The sequence below is a fragment of the Microtus oregoni genome, unplaced genomic scaffold, assembly GCF_018167655.1.
Source record: "Microtus oregoni isolate MIOR12 unplaced genomic scaffold, Mior012 000004F_ref0000308, whole genome shotgun sequence".
In the NCBI taxonomy this organism is placed as follows: Eukaryota; Metazoa; Chordata; class Mammalia; order Rodentia; family Cricetidae; genus Microtus; species Microtus oregoni.
In genome coordinates this window covers 44,642,725-44,662,286 of record NW_024543063.1, presented here as the reverse complement: position 1 = coordinate 44,662,286, position 19,562 = coordinate 44,642,725, and the positions used below count along the sequence as shown (strand labels likewise).

At 49.3% G+C, this 19,562-nt stretch overlaps 1 protein-coding gene across 1 annotated transcript in view; it reads right to left on the bottom strand.

Annotated features, from left to right (window-relative positions):
• Positions 1-19,562, bottom strand: part of Vac14 (VAC14 component of PIKFYVE complex) — a 116,198-nt gene that overhangs the window by 44,986 nt on the left and 51,650 nt on the right. Inside the window, exon 13 of the mRNA XM_041650911.1 lies at positions 7,474-7,630. Within this exon, the coding sequence (XP_041506845.1) occupies positions 7,474-7,630 (157 nt within the window). The remainder of the gene's footprint in view (positions 1-7,473; positions 7,631-19,562) is intronic.

Below are 19,562 nucleotides of genomic sequence, written 5' to 3'. Positions count from 1 at the left end.
CCTCTGGGAAAACCCGTGAGTTCTGCTCTTCAAAGTGAGCCCATTGTTCAAAGACCACACACAAGAAAAAGCCTAGTATTCCCTGACTGGTTTTGAAAAGGCCATGTGCCTTTCCAAAAACTCGGCTGACAGGAGGCTTACGTGTGGCAGTTTAGGATAGCCACCCGGAACCCCAGATTGTCCTATATGAAATACAACCATCAGGAGAGGATTTCTGACCTTAGAGCCCACTTTCTAGGAAGACCACTGCACCCATTCAGGGTTGGTAATCTTGGGCAAGAAAGGGGAGCTGTCAGTGCTCACTGGTGACAGGGTCAGAGTCTGTGAGAGCTCTCTCCACCATGTTTTTTTTTTTTTCCCTTTTGCCCAACTGTCTCTGACCTCGGAAGTCTTCAGGCTGCTGTCTGGAGACTCGAGAAGAGGCTCTGGTAAGACTCTGGAATACAGCCTCAGCCCAGGCCTCCTCTCAGAGACACCTACAGGTCCCCAGCTAGCAGACTTGCCCATGCCATCACATCTCACCTGAGTGGGCTTAGATCAAAGAGGTGCCACATCCCACTCTGCACAGCTTCCCAGCTGCCTGTCTGGGATCAGAGAGCTTGGCTGCAGCCTCTTGCTGTGACCTTCTCCCCTACCCTAAAAAGGCATAAGAAGAGATTCCCTGTTCTGCAACATGAACACCGATTTTCTTTTGAGATCCTGCCAGGCTGTCTCTCTCTGGTACTGGGTCTTGAATTCTCCTTGGAGCTCCCACCATGTTGCTGCCCCCCTCTGCCTCTCTTGTTCATTGTGTTTAAATAACATCTAATATATTCCTCAGTCCCCAGTGATCTGACTCAGTGTCCTCCTGAATCACCTGACCCATCCCAAACCTAACAGTTCTTGGTCAGGGCTGTGGGGCTCAGGAGAAGAGGTAGAGAGAACAAACTTGCCCCAGGAGTGTGACTGTAGAGATTTCCGCCTCACTGCAGCCTGCACCTCCCAGGGGACAGCTCAAACGCCTCCACCAGCCTCTTCTGCCCACCTCCAGCTCTTGCTCATCTGGCTGTGTAGTCTGAAGTGGCTCTGTCTCAAGACGGGCTGGTGCTGCACATGCCTGGGACAGGCAGAGCTGAGCCTGGCTCGGTCTGATTTAGGGCATGTCCTCCAGATCTGCATCTGGGCAGAGCTGTTCTAGCAGACTGGACTCAGTTACCAACAGGGCACTTTTGTAGGTTCACTCAAATGGTGGACAAGTTACTTTGGTGGGATTCAGCGGGCCAGGAGGACAGAGGGATATGTGTCTCAGGGCTCTTCCTGAAGGGCTGAGAGGAGCAGGATCTCCACTTCCTGACCCAAAGAGGACAGGGATGTGAGGGAGAGTGCAATCCCTCAGTCACACAGATCTGCCTTACATTTCTGGTTTGGGCAAGCAAGAAGCCTGTGGGGGCGCTGGAAGGAAGCTCACGTGACTGACTGGCTGCTCAGGGGCAGACAGATGCTGTGGGGAGTCCTCTGTATACAAAGACAGGCCAGTGGAGTGGTGGCTGGGGAGCCAGTCCTGCAGATGTTGTTAAGTGAAACCTGATGTGGCGACATGAGAATCTGCAGAAAGCCTCACAAACAACCTTCCCTGGGATGTTTTGGATTGAGTTTTGTGGCTATGACGTGAAGGAGCCTCACATGTCAGGATAAAAATAGCTCTGGCCTCAATACACAACCCAAGTTACAGTGCAGCAAAACCAGATGCAAAAACATAAGCCACCCAGCTCAGACTCCACTTGCAAGGCCCCGGCTTCATTCTCTACTTTCTTCCTTGCTGAGGTCAGGCCCAGGGATCTGGGGAGGCCCAATCAAGTAGCTCTTAGGATTTGCTGACTTGAGGGAGTAGGGCAAGGGACAGTGGCTACTGAGAACATACCCAGGAGGCCAAAGGAACAGATGAGATCTAGACCCTGTTGCTGATTTAGCCAGGCCATGGAGACAGTGAGCTGGCTTCTCATCTGTGACCATCTCAGAGAAAGGGGTACAGTCCACCCTTGGCAAAGAAAGTGCTTCATGAAGCTGGGCGGTGGTGGCACATGCCTTTAATTCCAGCACTTGGGATGCTGAGGCAGGAGGCTCTCTGTGAATCCCAGGCCATCCTGGTCTATATAGGGAACTCTAAGACAGTCAAGGATACATAGAGAAACCTTGTCACAAAACAAAACAAAACAAAACAGAAACAAACAAACAATAAAAAAAAACCAAACAGTAATAACAAAAAGAAAGTACTTCATGGAAGAAGAAGCAAGACTGGGAAGCTGGTATGGGACAAAAGGGAGACTGGTAGGGAAGGAGCAACTTCCTATAGAACTAAGAGACTAGAAGAAGGGAGGCCAAGCTGCTTTGGTCTTTTTTTTTTTTTTTTTTTTTGAGAGGAAGTTGTAGAATTGAAGGTAGTACCATTGTTTGGTTCTATGGATGAAAGGACACCACACCAGCATCACCCGGGTGACCTGATCCTGGAGGTAACCACCTAAGACAGGAGTTGGAGCCTCACCCACATCCAGGATGCATTCCAGCTGCTTGGCTTGCAGCACAAGACAAGATAATCAGTTACAGAGGGGCTTAGGAGTAATTCTCAGCTTTTAGGGGAGTGGTGGGGGTCACACAGCCATCTGCTATTAGGAAGGGGCTGCTACTGAAGCAAGGGCTGGGACAAGGCCAGGACACGCACGCGCACACGAGCGCGCAAGAATTGGCAAGACCAACCAACAAGAAGTCTTGGTTGCATGCAAGAGCACACCTTCCTGGACAGCGCGTCTGGGGAACTTCTGCTCACCTTTGGTGACCTGTTCATAGCCATCTTTCATTTCAATCATCTTTTAGAAAGAGTCCTCATCCTTGCTGGGTACCTGCTCCTAGGGATTCATACATGAACAAAACCTAGCTCTTGTAGCCTGAGATCACAAGAACATACAAGACACTTGGTGATCCTGATAAAATCAAAAAAGAAGCAGGGATGACCCAAATGTTTGCATCTCTGATCACTCTGGGCTATCAAGGATTTGGAACCTATACCTTTGCTCCTTGGCAGCAGGAGGGGCCTTAATAGGTCACAGCCAAGAGGGAATGAAGGGGGGTTCCACCATCCACCCTGACAAGCAGGAGGGGCTGGGGGCGGGCAGCCTTGCAGAGGCTGTCACCAGAACTGATCCGAGTGGTCCTGTTATACTAAGGACAGATGCCAAGGCACTTCCTCACAGCACAGTGCTGGTCTTGACCTGCCTATGGAGGAGCTTCCAAAGCCCCCAAGTACTCCATCCCAGTTTAGAAGATGGGGAGGTGGGTCCTGCAGCAGGAGCCCACTACAGGGTCCAGATCTTTCTGCTGCCTCCCAAGAGCTGAAAGGAGATATAGGCTTTGAGGTCCAAAGAGCAACGGGCAGGGTCTGGGGGAGCTGTGACAATAAGCTGTGGGAACAGTAAGCAGAAGACAGCAGGACAGGAAATGAGGTTCTATGGAGCCTTAGGCCAGCCTGGAATCTCCGTGAAGAAAAGAACTACTTCTTGGGGAACTGGTAGGCTGAAGCCACAGCTGGGAACAGGACACCCAGACCAGTTCTTAGTCAGACAACTAGGATCCTACTGCTTTTCCCCTTAGGTGAAGAAAGCTTCCAAAGGCGGCAAAGGTGGAATCTCTATGCCTCTTTGAGTGCGGGATTGACAGCCAGTCCAAATGCCTGTCACAACCTCAGTCAGAGGACTGAGGCATGCTCTCTTCTCTGAGCTGCTGGATGAAGTTGGGCTGATCTAGGTGAACATCCCTGTAAAGTGTTCAACACAGGACCAGGTTTCGATAGGTGCATGGCAATGCTGGCAGCTCTTGGCACCACAGTTACCACAGGGAGAAATGGTCTTGTTCCTGAAAGCTCCTGGGTTTCTTCCAGGACTTGGTTGTCTGATGATAGGAAGATACTGCTGACATCTGGTCACACTGGCCTAGTCTGCAGGGAATGAAGTGGAATTGGAACATTTCACCTTTGTCTCTTTCAGAGCTAGAGGTGGAGACACCAGACCAATGAGCCCTGCAAAGTATGTTGCCACGGGCAGTTTTTAGTCCATCAATGGAGCTGGGAATAGAATGCTTGCTGAGAAAAGACAAAGCTATCCCTACTCCTCCCTAGTGGTGGTGCATACCTGTAATCCCAGCACCTGGGAGGTGGAGGCTGGATGATTTAAAAATCAAAGTTATCCTTAGTTACCTGATAAATTTAAAGCCAACCTGGGGAACATGAGACCCTGCTTTAAAAAAAAGGAAGAAAAAAAAATAAAGAAAGAAAGAAAAAAAGAAAGAAAGAAAAAATAGGAAAAGAAAGAAGGGCCCATGGCAAGCAGGCAGGTCATGACACTTAAATGTTAGGTCAAGTATCAGACCTGCTGTGACCCTTAGCCCAGATTGGACTCCAAGGGTACCTGGCTCACCTCAGGCCTGATATCTGCCTGAGAGCAGAGCTTGTCCAGGCCTTAGGAGAAAAAAAGATGGATCTTGGGTTCTACTAATTGTTCTGTGGGTCAGGGTGGTCCCACAGAGGACTGGTTACTGTCCTTTTTTCCACAGCCTGGCAATACAATACATGTGCAGATTTTATGAATCAGGTAGAGATGGTATACAGTAACCTGAGTCCCAGGAGCCCCAGGCTAGGAGATGGCTTTACTGAGAGGCCTAGGCAGCTCTCCTGCTGTTCTGGAGGGAGTTCTTTTCTGGTCAGGAACAAAGGAGGTGGAACTCAGACCTGGTTGTCTGTGCTGGCAGGAGAGAGTTTATGCTACGTCACGTGAAAGGAAAAGTCCCATGCGGGCAACTCTGTCTCCAGTGCCCTGGGAACTACTGTGGTACTGCATTTAGGGCAACACAGCACTCACCCAGCCATGTGATAGGTCTCTTCGCCATCACTGTGTGGGATCTGCACTACTTGAGTGTACAGAGCTAATGTGAAGGAGGGGCCATTGGCTTCCCTGGAGATGCCCTGACATTGCCTTCTAAAAAGTTCCTGCTTGGAGGGTGGAGTGATTTCTTCTTATGGGACACAGCACTGTAGTCTCAGGTTCTCAGATCTGTGTCATGGAAAGGCAGATGACAGGACTCTAGACAGGAAGAAGGGCTGGTCTTGCAGCCTCTGTCCATGTGCAAATACGCATGTGTGCACAGTGCCCAGGAAGTAATCTGGGGAAGAGCAGCCAGCAGAGCAATGAGGACATTTCCTGCATGCTTTCTGACCCCAACACCGCCCCACACATCCACGGCGTCTGCAGCGGGACTCCCAAGGCAGCTGAGCCAGGAGAGGGCAGAGGGCAAACTGGCTTCCTGCATTCCTTTCTTACTGATTTGATCTTGACCCTCCAGAGTCATGAACATATTTGTGAAGTCTGATGCCAGCTGTGGAGATGTAGATGTGAATGCACCTTCATCTGTCTGGAGGGTCTCATGGCCCTAAGTTCCATAAAGGGCTCAGGCTAACTTTGTGGCTACCAGTAATTGCGGGTTTGTGAAGGAAACTGCAGTATTGGCTATCGGCACTTCTCTGGGATTCTTCCCAAGACTGACTTTCTGCCCATCTTGGATGTTTTGTTGTTCTTTTCTATGACTTCTGAGTGTCCCTGGCTGATATGATTCATTCCAAGAGCTTTGGCAGACCAGGGTAAAAGTCCTACTACTTCAGCCTCATTAATGGCCTACCCAATCTGATGGGGTGAGGGACTGAGATTCAGAGTTCTCCGCCATGTAAGTTTTCTCAGCTCTTGTCTCTAAGCAGCACCATGCTTTTGATACCCGATGGCCCCCAGGAACCTTGCAGGACCCCAACTCTAGACTGGGTGCCTAAAGTAGTTTCTTGGCGCATATTCTCAGTAGCAGGAACCCATATTGCAGCTATCAACTTCTCTGTGCTCAGGAAGGAGGTAAAGAAAACAAGAGACCACAGAGGGTCCTGGGAGCACCAGGTATCTCAGTCTGCCCATGGCTCATGCAACCTTCTGCTGCTGTCACCCTGAAGATGGATAAGACGGTAGGGTGCTATCTCCTAGGGAGGAAGGACTGAGGAGCATTGCAGGGCTCCTTCCTCCTGGGCTCCTACTGGACCCCCCCCCCCCCCATCTAAGGAAAAGTCTTTCCTCCATATCAGTGTAGCTCCTATTACCTGTTCTGCACCACCACACTTGCTTTCTGCCATCTGTCCCCCGAATTTGTGGCTGGCCCTTATTATACTGACTCGAAGACAGAGAGGGTAGAGAATGAATTCTTCCATTGAGGGACAGGAGGTGGGAGCCACAGCAGGGGGGTCCTGGCATCAGGATATGGGAGCTGCTTCCTTGACCACAGCTAATGACTGCTCAAGGGAAACTGGTCTCCTGAGTGAGGAAGTGATGGCATCCTGGGGAAATGGGAGAGAGGAAGCCAGGCTGCTGCTGGAGTCCCTCGCTCTGCACATCAGACAGAACATACAGCGGGAGAGCCTGGAGCCTGGGCTCCCATGTGCCTCCTGCTGCAGGGCTCTGGAGATCCATAGCTTTGTCACGGAGGGGTGTCCTCAGTACACGGCCTGTGATTTGACTTGGCATATCCAGGGGTGTACCAAGGCCTGAAAATACTCTCAACTTCTCAGACACTGGGCATGGTATCTGGTCAAACAGCTAGGGGCTTCTACTGAGGTGGGGCAGGTGTAATATGGATCCAAGGCTAGGAACCAGAATACCATGGAGTCGCGGGGGTGGGGGGAATGACAACACAATGTTACTGAAAGGCTATGGGTGTATGGAAAGCTAATGAGGTCCTTGTGTCTAGACGGCATGAGGGGTTCAAGGGACAAAGACCTGGCAAACATCCAAGACTCATTGGGTAATTTCTTACCAATCTGTGTCCTTGGGCCTTTTAAAGGATCACGTGGCTCAGGGAGGTGGTTTCTGCCTGGGAGAGGAGGAGCTAGGCAGTGTGGCCAGGGACAAGAGCTACCTGCCACCCCAAAGGAACCCGAGTAACAAGCACCAGGAATGCTTTGGCTACCTTCACTTGCAAGGACAGCCCGGAAACAGCCTGTTTGAATTATCCTGTCTCTTGCCTGGGCTGCCTGCCATGCTGAGAGCTATTCTGAGCTTTGTTGAGGAGGAAATGGCTGCCTAGCCTTTTTCCACCTGTGAGACCCAAGACTGAAGGCCCTGGCTGGTTGCCTGCCTGTGGAGAAATTGCCTCAGAAGGTTTTGTGCTTAGTCAGTGGTTCAAAAGCATCAAAAGTACTGAAGATGAGGGAAAAGGGCTGTGAGGGTCTCTTTGGGGGCTACTGGAGTGTGAGCCGGGAGGCAGCAGGAAGGCGCTCTCTTTTGTGGTAGAAGACCATGGGTCGGCAATCTACCGGCCCTCATACCTGGCAGAGCAGCCTTATGAGTGACCTCCTGGTGCAAGGTAAGATTCAGTACTAGCATCTTCTCAGGACAGAGCCCTCAGGGAAATACTTACTGGGAGGGTTTAGCAGGTTGGCTCTGCCGGAGGTGGGTACATGAAGCTCCGAGTGGCTGACTCGGAGGTCAGGGCCATCAGGTGCGCCTGGGTCATCCGTCTGGCCTGCAGGGGAGGAAGCAATTTCTGCCAACACCTCCAGATCCTTCAAGACAACCTGGGGAGACAAGCGGAGGATGAAGGACACACTCCCTACTATGGGCTGAGCTGATGTGGCAGAGATGAGGAGTGTCTTGTCATGAAGGGACACCTGTAGACCAAGTGCTGCTTGCCTATTGCTGTGAGAGGGCTTGGGAAAATGTGGTGAAGGTGCGGATTAAGAGGACACTGATGGTGAGGTCTAGGAAAGGACGCTGATGAGGTTGGAGAATCTTTCCCGCAGGCCACCTCTTTGACTCTGAACCAGGACTGGAGAGGGCTCCTTGAGATGCAGGTCCTGGGCGTCAGGATGAACCATACATAGGATGTATGTCACAGTCTCTGTATTGTATGAGGTTCTTGGTCCTATACTTCCCTGTGCAAGAACAGACGTCACTGCACAGGTGACACTAGGTCACACAGAACCCAAAGGGTCCTCTATACTTTGGGTGTGATTCTGGCCTCTGGTGACTTCCTAACATCCAGACAGGACTGTCTCCCATGTGTTTCCACTCAGTTTTGGGTGGGGGCAAGGCCTCTTCAGCTGCCAACTTGCCTACTGACTCTTCCAGGGAAGAGGCAGAATACACGTGCAAGTTACTCTGGGCCATAGGCCCTCTCTCCCCTGGGGTTGCCTCTAAGGTGCCCCTAACCCTGAAACAACATCATTTTCACTTGGCACCAGAGCTGCACAATGGCAAAGCCCATCCCATTGTTGCATTATACAGTGGGCAGTAGGGAAAGACCAGGGCATGCCCCTTTGTGTACGGTCATGGGTCCTAAGACCTGTGTTTTATACTCCCCCAACATGGAGCTCCTCCCACTGCAGATCCTGCCAAGTCTTTCTGCTCCCAGCTCATCAGTTCTCAAGAAGGCCTGCCTCTGCCTCACCACAGGTACATCCTTAGAACTAACTCTGACCTCCAGCACATCTCAGCAAAGCGGCTGAAGATAGGGACAGCTGTGCCTTCATTGTGCTACCTTGAACCCAGACCAAGAACTAATCATTGGATGGTGTGGGAGGAGGAAGGGGAAAAAAAAGAACCATAGTAGGGAAGGGGACTAGGGGAAAAGCTGCAGAGCTCTGTGGGTGGGCCCTGAGAGGTTAGCTGGGTGGAATTTGATAACACAGGTCAAGATAAGGCTAAAATGTGGGTCCTTTTGGGATGATGAAATGTTCTGGAATCAGATAGTGATGATGGCTACAAATCCCTGTAAGCACAAATGCTCTTCAACTGAAGATGGGGTTATGTCCTAATATACACACTGCAATTTGAAAATATCACAGTCTATATACCCAACCTATGAACACTGGAACTCAGCAACACAGCACACTGCAGACAACAAGCTGCTTTCCTTCAAGATGACAAGGCTCACCGGGAGCTGTTCACCACCAAAGGGTATAAAGTGTAGTGCTCACCAGTGAGCCCAGCACTTAGGAGGGAAAGGTAGGACCAATTTGGGTTTGGGAAAATGGCTCAGTGGGTAAAATGTTTACCCTGCAAGCAAGAGGACCTGAGTTTGGATCTCCAGCATCCAATTGAAAAGTCAGGCACAGTGGCACATGTCTGTAACCACAGTGCTGGAGTGGAGGAGATGGTCAAATCCAGGGGGCTTGCTGGCCAGCCAGTCTAGCTAAAATGGTGAGCTCCAGGTTCAGCAGGAGACTCTGTTCAAAAAGGTAAAGAGAGCAGGCATGATGACTTAGCAGGTAAAACCATTTGACATCAAACCTGCTGATCTGAGATCAATTCCCAGAACTCACAAGGTGGAAGGAAAGAACCAGTTAGCACAAGTTGTCCTCTGATCTTCATTTACATACACATGCCACGACAGGCATGTTTGTGTATAACTCTGGAAAGGTCTCTGAAACGTGAAAGTGCCCACCTGACGCTATGTGACTGTCACTTTTCTTGACACTTTTCTGCTTGTCAGTCTTCTGCTTGACTAGCTTTCCTGTACCATTGTTGAGGATCCCTTTGCCTGCTGACCTTTTCCGGCCTCTTGGTCTTCTCTAAGCTATATCACATATTTGGCACATGACCTTAACACCTGCACCTTGGCCTCCTCTAGGCTGGTCATGGTGTCACTCACTCAGATGCCACCTCTACTGTGCCCCCAACACAGGCCCTGAGACCTTCTTTAGGCCTGTATGAGTTCTTGCTCTTATCCAAGCTGCATAAGACACTGGGCTGTTAGGAGGGAGTCAGAGCCACCCTTGCCTATGGCTGTGGGCATAAGAATCAACAAAGCAATGGCTCTTACCAGAAACTTATGGTTTGCCTGTCCTTTTGTGCACTGGAATTTGGGTTTTAGTTGCTCTTGGAATAGGTTCTATTTAGGACCTCCCACAACAAAAGGGCTCCGCAGTGACTGGAAGACATGGCCCCTACACAGCCCTGTCATATGGCAGGAACAAAAGGTAGCACCATGTCAGCCCAAGAACTAGAGGATCCTAGGTGGGTTTGGGTTGTAGCCCTAGGGCTCTGTTTCCTGAAAGGAAGAGTCTCCAGCAGGCTCTCGGCTCCAGGAAGGGAAGACACAGAGGGAAGAGGGTGTGGTGGGAAAGCAGATGGCATAGTTATGAAGTTTTGAAAGAGAAGCAGATCCTAGCCCCCACCATTCTCTGGAACTCCATTTCACAAGCAAGGACCTTCCCAAAGGTCAGGGATGGGAAACTAGATCAGGGACTTGGAGTGGGGGGACGGTGTGGGGTGACTCAACCAAAACTAAACAGCAGGGCAAGAATCAAGTCAAGATAAGTTCTACAATAATTAAACAGAGTTTTCAAAGGGGTACTCCCACTCCAAGAGAACTGTAACGTATGTTCACACAGAAACTTCTATGTGAACATTCATCCCAGTTGAACAACAGAAAGGTCTCTCTTCTGATAAACAGTATGTGGTATACCCATTCCACAGAAAAATGACCTGGTCATAAAAAGAAATGAGGAAGGGGGCTTGACTCAGTGAGTAAAAGCTCTTGCTGTACAAACCTGATAAGCTGTAGGGCATATTTGTAATCCCAGTGCTCCTGTAGTGAGATGGGAGACAGAGACAACCTGACATATGTTGTGTATCAGTAGAAACAACAGAGATCTTGGCTCAGTAAGATAGAAAGAAGGTAACTGACTCCTGAAAGTCATCCTTGATTGTGGCATGTATACATACCATACACAAATTAAAAAAAAAAGATATTGGCCTAGGTAGCAATATGAAGAGCCTCATAAACACTTGCTAAGTCAAAGAAGGTAGATATCCAAGGCTACAAACTACCATGATTACATGAAATGTCTAGAAGAGACAAATCTGAAAAGATGAAGGTACATTTGTGGTTGCCAGTAGTTAGGGTTGAGACTGCTAATGGATACAGTTGCTTTCTTGGGGGATGAAATGTCCTGGAATTAGGCAGTAGCAATGGCTAAAACCCTTGTAAAACATTTTAAAAACTGCTCAGCTTTGGTATATGAACTGTATGTAAAATGTAAAAACTAAACCAAAATTTCAAATTAGCACACTAATTCCCAGTCCGGCAGCACTTTAGAGAATTGGGTTTCTTTCACCACTGCCCAAAGAGCAGTTCATTCTAATGTCCTATGATCTGACAATCGGTTCAGACTCAGGACAGATGAGGAAGAGGAGGAGGTCACCCTGGTCTCCTTCATGCACTTTGCTTCTACAAGTCATGCTGCCCCTCAGGGATCTCTCTGTGCAGGTGAACAGGGACACTTGCCCTCTGAGCAAAAAATCCAGGAGGTCAAATGTTCTGAGTGAGAAAAGTATGGGCAAGCAAGGCTGATGGTACAGATGCCTCCAGCTCTTGCACCAGGTACATGACCTACTAGATGTCTGCAGGGTACTTTTTTCCATCTGAAGACATGCCTAGGAAGAACCAGTAGCATGCAGGAAGAATGAGCTGAACAAGGTCATGTCTCCTGGAGCAGCTCAAGTACCAGGCTACAAGAGACAGAGAGGTCAGAGGAGCAAGCTGTACTTGCTTTTGGCTGGAATTAACACTCAATCACCATCTGTGTCACCTTACACTCTTACATGAGAATCTGAGATTTGTACTGTCACCAGCTCAAGATAAAGAGTGTCTGTTTCATACTCAGCTCTGGTCCTTAAACTTCAGTTTGTTAATAAAACTACTCAGGGCTTTGTGGTCAGATATTCCAGACTCCCAACACCTCCCCTAGACCAGGCAATGCTATCCAACGCAGCTCTCCTCTTCCTAAAGTCTACTGAGTAGTTACTATGGTTCTGCTCTAACTATAGGAGACACAGGGCTAGACAGGATAGGCTCTGTCTGAGTCACAGGCTATAGGATGCAAAATTAAACATTTATTGAAAGAGAGCCTCTGGGCTTCAGGAATCAGCAACTTGGTTTGAGGGGAGCCAGGAGCCTTTGGAAGCAATTGGACATGTATCCACCAAAGGCGTGCGTGTGTGCGCACATGTAGGGCATTTGATGTATTCTTTTAACTAGCATAAGCTGCTTATGGATGCAGAGAACAACTCGGCACATTCCAGGAAACAACGCTTGTGGTGCTTTAGTTCCAGAGAGGGTTGTGAGGACTGGAAGGTGTATGTAGCTAGAAACAAGCTTAGGAGGCAGGCTAGAGTGGACTGTCACAAGCTTATGAATATGGGCTCCATTTTGCAGGTAATAGCATCTCTATTTCCCTGTACAAATGGAGACTTGACCATGCAAAGCTGCCCTGAAGGCTGTGAGACCAGCTGGTCCTCTATGCCCAAGAATTTAACCAACTGTGGACTGAAAATATTACTGTGATGTACATAAATACAGTAATATGAAGGTTTTTTCTTATCTATTTCCTACACAATGAAGTATAATAGTATTGCCAAAGCATTTAATTGTATTGGGTATAATATGCCACCTAGAGATGACTTAAAGTGCATAGAACAGACTATGCAGGTTATATGAAAATACTGGCCCATTTTATAGAAGGGATATGAACATTTTCAGATTCTAGAATCCAAAGGTTCTCTGCATCAACCCTTTATGCATACCAAGGAACAAGGGGACTTCATGTACAAAGCACAGAAAGCAGGCTCAAAGATTCTGATTTACCACTCTTATTACAAGACTTTTAATGGCCTTGGCTTGGTGATGGGGTGGGAATAACAGTGTTCACACAGGGCTTTTCATGAGACTGTACACCATCCATCTCTGCATTATTGCCTCCTGCCCACTGGACAGGAGAGCAGAGCCAGAAAGGCTGCACATTTTGCATTCAGAACTCTCTTATTTTAGAAAGCTTAACATCAAATGGCAAATGAATGCAAATTACACTTCAGTTGCACAATTCAAGCCGGAAATGTTGTCTACAGGTTCCGCTGGTGATCCCCGCCACTCCTCCTGTGCTTACAAAGCAAATTATTTGTTTCTGGTCCTAGAGACTGGCAAAAAGCCCATAGCCCTGCCTGGGACACCATACATGCACAGGTGCACACACAATGAACTAACCCTTCCCGCCCCTTAAATAGAACAGAACTGAAGAAGGGAAGGGGCTGCTTGAATGGACGGCAAGGAATGACTTACAGTGGATACTGGGGAGTTACTGTGGGAATATATAGTAGCTCTCTGACATTAGCTCTTGTGATCAAATCCCGGGGCTAGCTGTTTCTCAGCTGACTCATAATCCCAACTTGGATTTTGGGCTTTGAAGCAACAATCAAAATAAAGATCTGGCCCAGGGAAGAGTGCTATGGCAGAGAAAGGTCTTGTCAACAGGGGCTCTGGGAGAGACAGCAGAGACAGTAGAGGTCCACTCTTCTTGTTAGAACTGGCTTTGAGTCTCTGTGCCCAGCCTGGGTTGTGGTGTTCTATACTTCCCTGGAGACCCTGCAATCCTTGGAGTGTGGGTAGGAAGCTGGGAGACAAGGGATCCTTGCTCAAGGACCTCACAAGGCCAGAAGGAAAGGCCCCAGAGCCACAGACATGTGGCCAGTTGCTCCACCCCCAGAAACCCAGATCCAGTTCTCCTGCCAGTGAGCAGGCTGCCTGGGTCCATGCCCATGGTTGGCCTAGAGTCCTGGCTCTGAGGATGGGGACTAGCTCAAAGAAAGCAGGAGGAAGCCACACCAATTAGTATGCGCTACACAGCAGTTTTGCAAAATGAATATAAAACACTTGTGCTTTCTTTTTGTGTGAGAGAAAGAAGAGGGGAGGGGGAGGGAGGTTACAAGAAAGCAATATTCTGCAGGAGCAGGAGCTCCTGCTGTTACCATGGCAGTGGAAGGGGGTGGGGAGGGCCATCAGCTGGTCCCTGGTTCTGGAGTGCAATGTGCTGCCTTGACTCCTTGGTGGGGTGCAAGGGTCAAGGTTGAAGACAGTGAATACTGTCTCTGAGGGAAGTCTCAGGAGCTGCAGGAAAGGGGCTTTGTATTTCCCATGGGGTAGGCAGCAGAGAAGAGAAACCAGGGATTCCTAAGATGATCCCCTTTGTTGAAGACAACTTTATAGTAGCAAACGGCATTTTCCACATAGGATAAACATGGACACTGTCATCTGTCACCCTCATTTACTAGTAGTCAAGGGCAACTCTCTTCTAGACTGTGTTGCTTTTTTCCCATCTTTTGCTGGTCTAACGGGTGTCCATCACTCCAATATCTGTCTAGAGCCCAGCTCAGGAAATAATGTAGGACTGGAAGGCTTTCTGCCTTTCCCAGGCACTGTGGCTGCTCCACTGTCCCAGCTGGTAAGGCTATAGCCTGCGGACAAGTACTGCAGTTTCAAGTCCCCACACTGGTGAGCCTGTTCTTGCCATCAACCAACACTCTGGCTCTAAGCCCCAGGCAATCACTTAGGAGATACTGACCTACTGCAGCACAGGGAAAGGAAATAGATGATGCATAGTTTGGAATAACTGCTGCCAAAGGGATGGATGGACAAGACTGCCCACTGAGCTTTAGGAAGCATTAGGAAGCTCTAGGTTTATGTAGGCAAGTGCTAGCTGAGGCTCTGGATGTCAATTGGCTTAGGAACCCAGCTCCTTCGAAGGGAAATCTTTTTTCTATTGTCAGGAAAATCCCAAACTGTGCTCTCTTCAGTGCTGGCCGGGAAGAAGCTCTAAGAATGTTCCCAAGAGGCACACTTTGTACTGGCAAGAGAGATGGATGCAGCTCCTGACTCTGGACACTGCACTCAGGCTAATACAAGCCAGTGCCAAGGAATATCTGAAGACTCTGTCTAGAACAGCTGATTGTAGTGTCTCACATGTGATCTGGGCCAGGTCAGGTTGTCCCTCATGCTCTGAAGCAAGGCTGACAGGAAGGCAGAGGCACCAAGGCCTGGCTTTCACAGGAACATTGGGCTTTCTGTTTCTGCCCACATAGGAACTAGTTCCTTTTGTTATAAGGGTATAGCTCAGTGGCCAGGCCTCCTCCATCCCTGGCCACATATGACTTGGCTCTTGCTGCCCTGGGGCTCGGGGAATCAGCCAGAGAATTCACCCTAGGAAGCCAGACTGAAGGCCAAGAGCAGTGGGAAATGCACCCACACCAGCTGGCAGTAGGGCTGGAGGCCTCCGCCCTAGACACAAGGTAAACAGGAGCTGCAGAAAGCAGCAGGCAGGCTGGCATTCTGAGCAAAGCTGTGGTCACATGGTACCATGAGAACCCTGCCCTCTGCAACAAGATGAGCACTGCCCCAAGAATAAAGTTTAGAATTCAGGTGGGTAAGGTCTGTCTAGGTGTGAACACATTTCCTATCCTATTAGAAAACTACTCAGGTTGCTTTTTAGTGTCTTGGCAAAGCAAAGTAACTTGTATCTGTACACACACACAGCTCACAGTCAACGTTGGCTGACTGAGTACACATCCTAGGGGAATTTAGGCAGCTTTTTTTATTTTTCCAAATGGACTTTGGAGATCTTTCCTAGCGTCTAGACCTGGACTGTCTATACAAAGGCCAGTCAGTACCTATGCTACTGTCAGTCCCACCGATTAGTTGTGTAGGTTAGTATAGATGATGCTGGTGGTTGCCCCTCTTGGGGTACAGGACAGAAGAAAGGGCAGCCTAGGGTAGGATCACTGAGAGAGTGGACTGCTGAACCTACCCTCTAACCCCACAGGTCTTCCTTCCTGCTGATCCAGCCATTCTCACTTGTACTGACCTGAGATCCTGGTTCTTAGGGGTGGAAATTCTCTGAGATTGTTAGGGAACCCAGTGCAGCAGGACAGTGGTACACATGCATGCCCTAGAGCTCTGTCAAGTGATGAGCTCCTGCATTGTGGTAACCAGCAGAGGGGAGGGGTTCTGATTCTCCCCAGAGTTCTGCTTAACCCTGGTTTATTGGTAAGCTTCCCACAGCACCTGGCCTGAGATATGGACAGGGCTGGGTGGGACCAGCACATTCTGCAGCCAACGTGGTTGTTAACCTTCTTGTGAAATGTTTCTGAGCAGCAGCTATGGGTTGGACAGACTTCTCTTATAGCTCAGAGCTAACCTTCCATTATAAAGAGTGATAAGGGCTATGAATGGATGGACATAAAAGCAGAGAGGTTCTGGCCCAGTCTTAATGTGCGGAAGAACGTATACTGGGGACAGAGACAGTAGAAAGAGGAACGGAGAGGGAGAAGGAAGGGAGGAGAACAGGGAGAGAGGCGAGATAGATAGATAGATAGATAGATAGATGGATAGATAGATGGATGGAAGGAAGGAAGGGAAGAGAGGGAGTGGAGTAGAGGAGAGGAAAGGAGAGATCATACATTGGCTTCAGAGAGATTCAGGAAACCAACTACAAATCTGGACCAAATAAATTCCTCAACTTCTCTGGGTTCTTTGAAACTAGTTTCCTCTCAGGTGAAACGGAAAAAACCCCAGAGCCCTCTTGTGAGGCAGCTGGGTGGATGAAGGTGAGTGTTGGGGACCAGGCCTGTGACAAAGCCAGAGAGTTGTCTGAACTGTTACTGTGGAGAGTGGCCCTCTACTGGCCTAGCATCTTGTGAACCCACAGGAAACTGCCACTTTCAGTTTTCCGGGGGGGGGGGGGCATGCAATCTGGAAGAACACTTGACTTCTAAAGATGCCAGTAACAGTGTGTGGTGCATGGGGTGACCACAGTCATGGTCTGGCTACTGCCTCCAGACTACATGGAGAGGCATAGGAGTTGAGAACTGGGGTCCCTGCTTCCACAGATCTCATTCTGATCCACAGTTGTAGCTCCCAATCAGATATGTGCACCATGTCTCCTGGGAGTCTGTGGAAAATGCCAGCGCAGCCCAGGCAACCAGACCCAGGCTGAGGGTACAGCGGAGGGGATGTGGGACAAGGCCCAAGTAGTCAGCTCTGAAACTGCAGAGGATTCTGACATAGCCTGGTGTGGACAGTGCTTCAGGGCTTTGACGTCTAATGGTTGAACTTTGACCCCTGAAGTGTGATCATTTGGGAAGTTCAAGGAGAGATGGGCATTGGGGGCCTGTGGCAGGGCCAGGCCTTTAAGCAACTCTGTTCCCTATCCCAGGAGCAAGCTGAACCTTTCTGTTTAGTCTTCCTGCTCCAAGCAGGCCCTACCCCCGAGAAAGCAAGCTTGCTTTCCTGCTGCCTTTCTCAGTCCACTCTGCTGTCCACCTGGAGGGAGCCAGGCAGCGGCCTGCTACAGCACTCCACTCAGGGCACTCACTGGCCTCAGATCTGGCTGCATGTCTGTCCTCTGTCCCATGCAAGTATTGAGAGAGACAAACAGACAGGTCCTTCTGGCCCACAAAACTGACTTTGTGGTGGAATGAGATCAGGCTTCCTGTGGTTACTGTGGGCTCCCCATTCCCTTTAGGGTGGCTAATGGAGAGACGGGGAAAAGTGTGAAACCTAGAGCAGAGGCCCTCTAGATGGACACAACTGTTGCTCCTTGGCAACGACTTGTTGACAAGGACTTAATTTAGAAAATCTACATCTTCCCTAGGCTCCTAGCGGTAGCTCCAGGTACTTTTGCTGGGCTGTGGGGTGCAGTCGCTGAAGAGTTGGGCCAGGGGGTCTGGCTGTCCCTAGAAGGAAGACACAGGGATTGGGACCAGGATCCAGTGTCTTCCTCTTGCTGCCTGGCAGCTCCTGTTGCCTGCCACTTGGGAGAGAAGAGGGAAGTAGGAAGCTGCAGGGTCAGCTGTGTCTGAGTGCAGACACAGCATCCAATGCTGTGGATAAGGGCCCTGTGCCACAGGGAAGGGGGACGACGACGGACGGACACAGACCCTGAGCCCCCTGTTTTCTCACAGGGAGTAGGCCCCTAGCTGGAAGAATTAAGCTCTTGGCTACTGACGTTATTTTAGTGTTGTTATGGGTGAAGATTTTAATCTATTGGATAATCTGATCTTAAAGAAACCTGTGGAATTGAGGCAGAAGCGGAGAGGTTGTTTTTGTTTGTTTTGGAGAGTAGACGGAAAGAGAACCAGAGTGAAATAAAAAACTGAGGCAAGGAACTGAGATGGAAGAACAAGTTCCATTCTCAGGGAAGACTGTCGGCTTCTGAACACACAGCATTAGTATTCCAGGGAGTGGAGTCAGGACCACACAAAGTCAGAGCTGGAAAGGACCATGGCCAATCCAGTCCAACTCCAGCATCTTAGAGAAGAAAACTGGTCCTGTGGAGAGCTGGGTGGCATGGGACCACAGGCCTCCTGAACTCTGAGACCCCTGGTGAATTGGCCTCAGCTTTTTAGAAAACCAGATGGAGGACAGAGAGGGTTTCTGATCTGAGCCTGGAGCTACCGACTGCCTGTCCCATATGTGAGTAGTCCAGAGGCAGCCCACAAGAACTGGAAAAGGTAAGAAAGCAAAGTCAAGATCAAATGCTGAGAGGGAGAGGGTGCATTCATAACTTAAGGTCAGCCAAGAACAAAATTCTATTAGGGCAATATGAGAGACCAGTCCTACATGAATTGTATCCGAATCTGAGCTGGTCCCCTGTCCACAGCAGAGACTGTGTGGGGTTTTTAGATCCCCTGGAATCAGATCTACCCAGCTCCCAATTCTAGCTCTTAGTTGCATGACCTTGGGTGAGTTATCTTCCCTATGTATGAACCTCCTTCTGAGTCAAGCCAAGAGAACTGAAACCATTGTAGGACTACCGGTCAGATCTACTGAGAAAACAGATTGTTGGTATTGTTATTCTGACAAAACCTAGCATTACCTGGGGTACAGGCCTCTGGATATGCTTGCGGGAGGTTAGCTTGCTGTGTTAATTGAGGTAGGAAGCCAACTGTGGATGCCATTCCTTAGGCAGGGGATCCGGGACTGTATAATGAGAAAGGGAACTGTGCAGCAGCAAGCATTTACTTATCCCTTTCTGCTTTCTAATTGTTACCAATTGCTTCAAGCGCCTGCCCATTCACCCTGCTAGGATGGACTGTATGTACCCTTGAATGTGAGTCGCTTCTCCTTTAAGTTGCCTTTATCAGATCATCCCGCCACAGCAACAGGAAAAGAGATGAAGACATAAGACAGATGCGGTGGAACAGTGGACCTATGTGTGCCCTGTCTCCTCACAGGCACACTGCAGCATGGTTCCTGTGGGAGGCTACCATTGAGGCTATCAGAGGGGGCCATTACTGGCTCCTCGAGTTGCCTTTAATAGAAGTGCTCTATTTAAATACAAGCCTCCATTTGGAAGCAGATCCTAGATGGCTAATCTTCAACTGAAGGCCCTCCCTTTAGAACAGAAGAGCCCTAGTTACCTTGGAATCTACAAGACCATAGTCTTCTCTTAGCAAGCTGTTGGCTGGGGCATCTTTTTGAGGGAGACTTCATGCTCCTGTTATCACTAATCAAAGCAGGAAACCCCAAGCTCAGTTGGCCCCAAGCTCACCAGACTGAAGTGGCAAGACTCCTTGATAATGGGGAAATCAAGGTGCTACAACTGTGACTAGGTGTACTGAGTAGAAAAGAGACTCAATGGGACAACAGGGCTGCTTGGCCTTGACACTGAGTTAAAG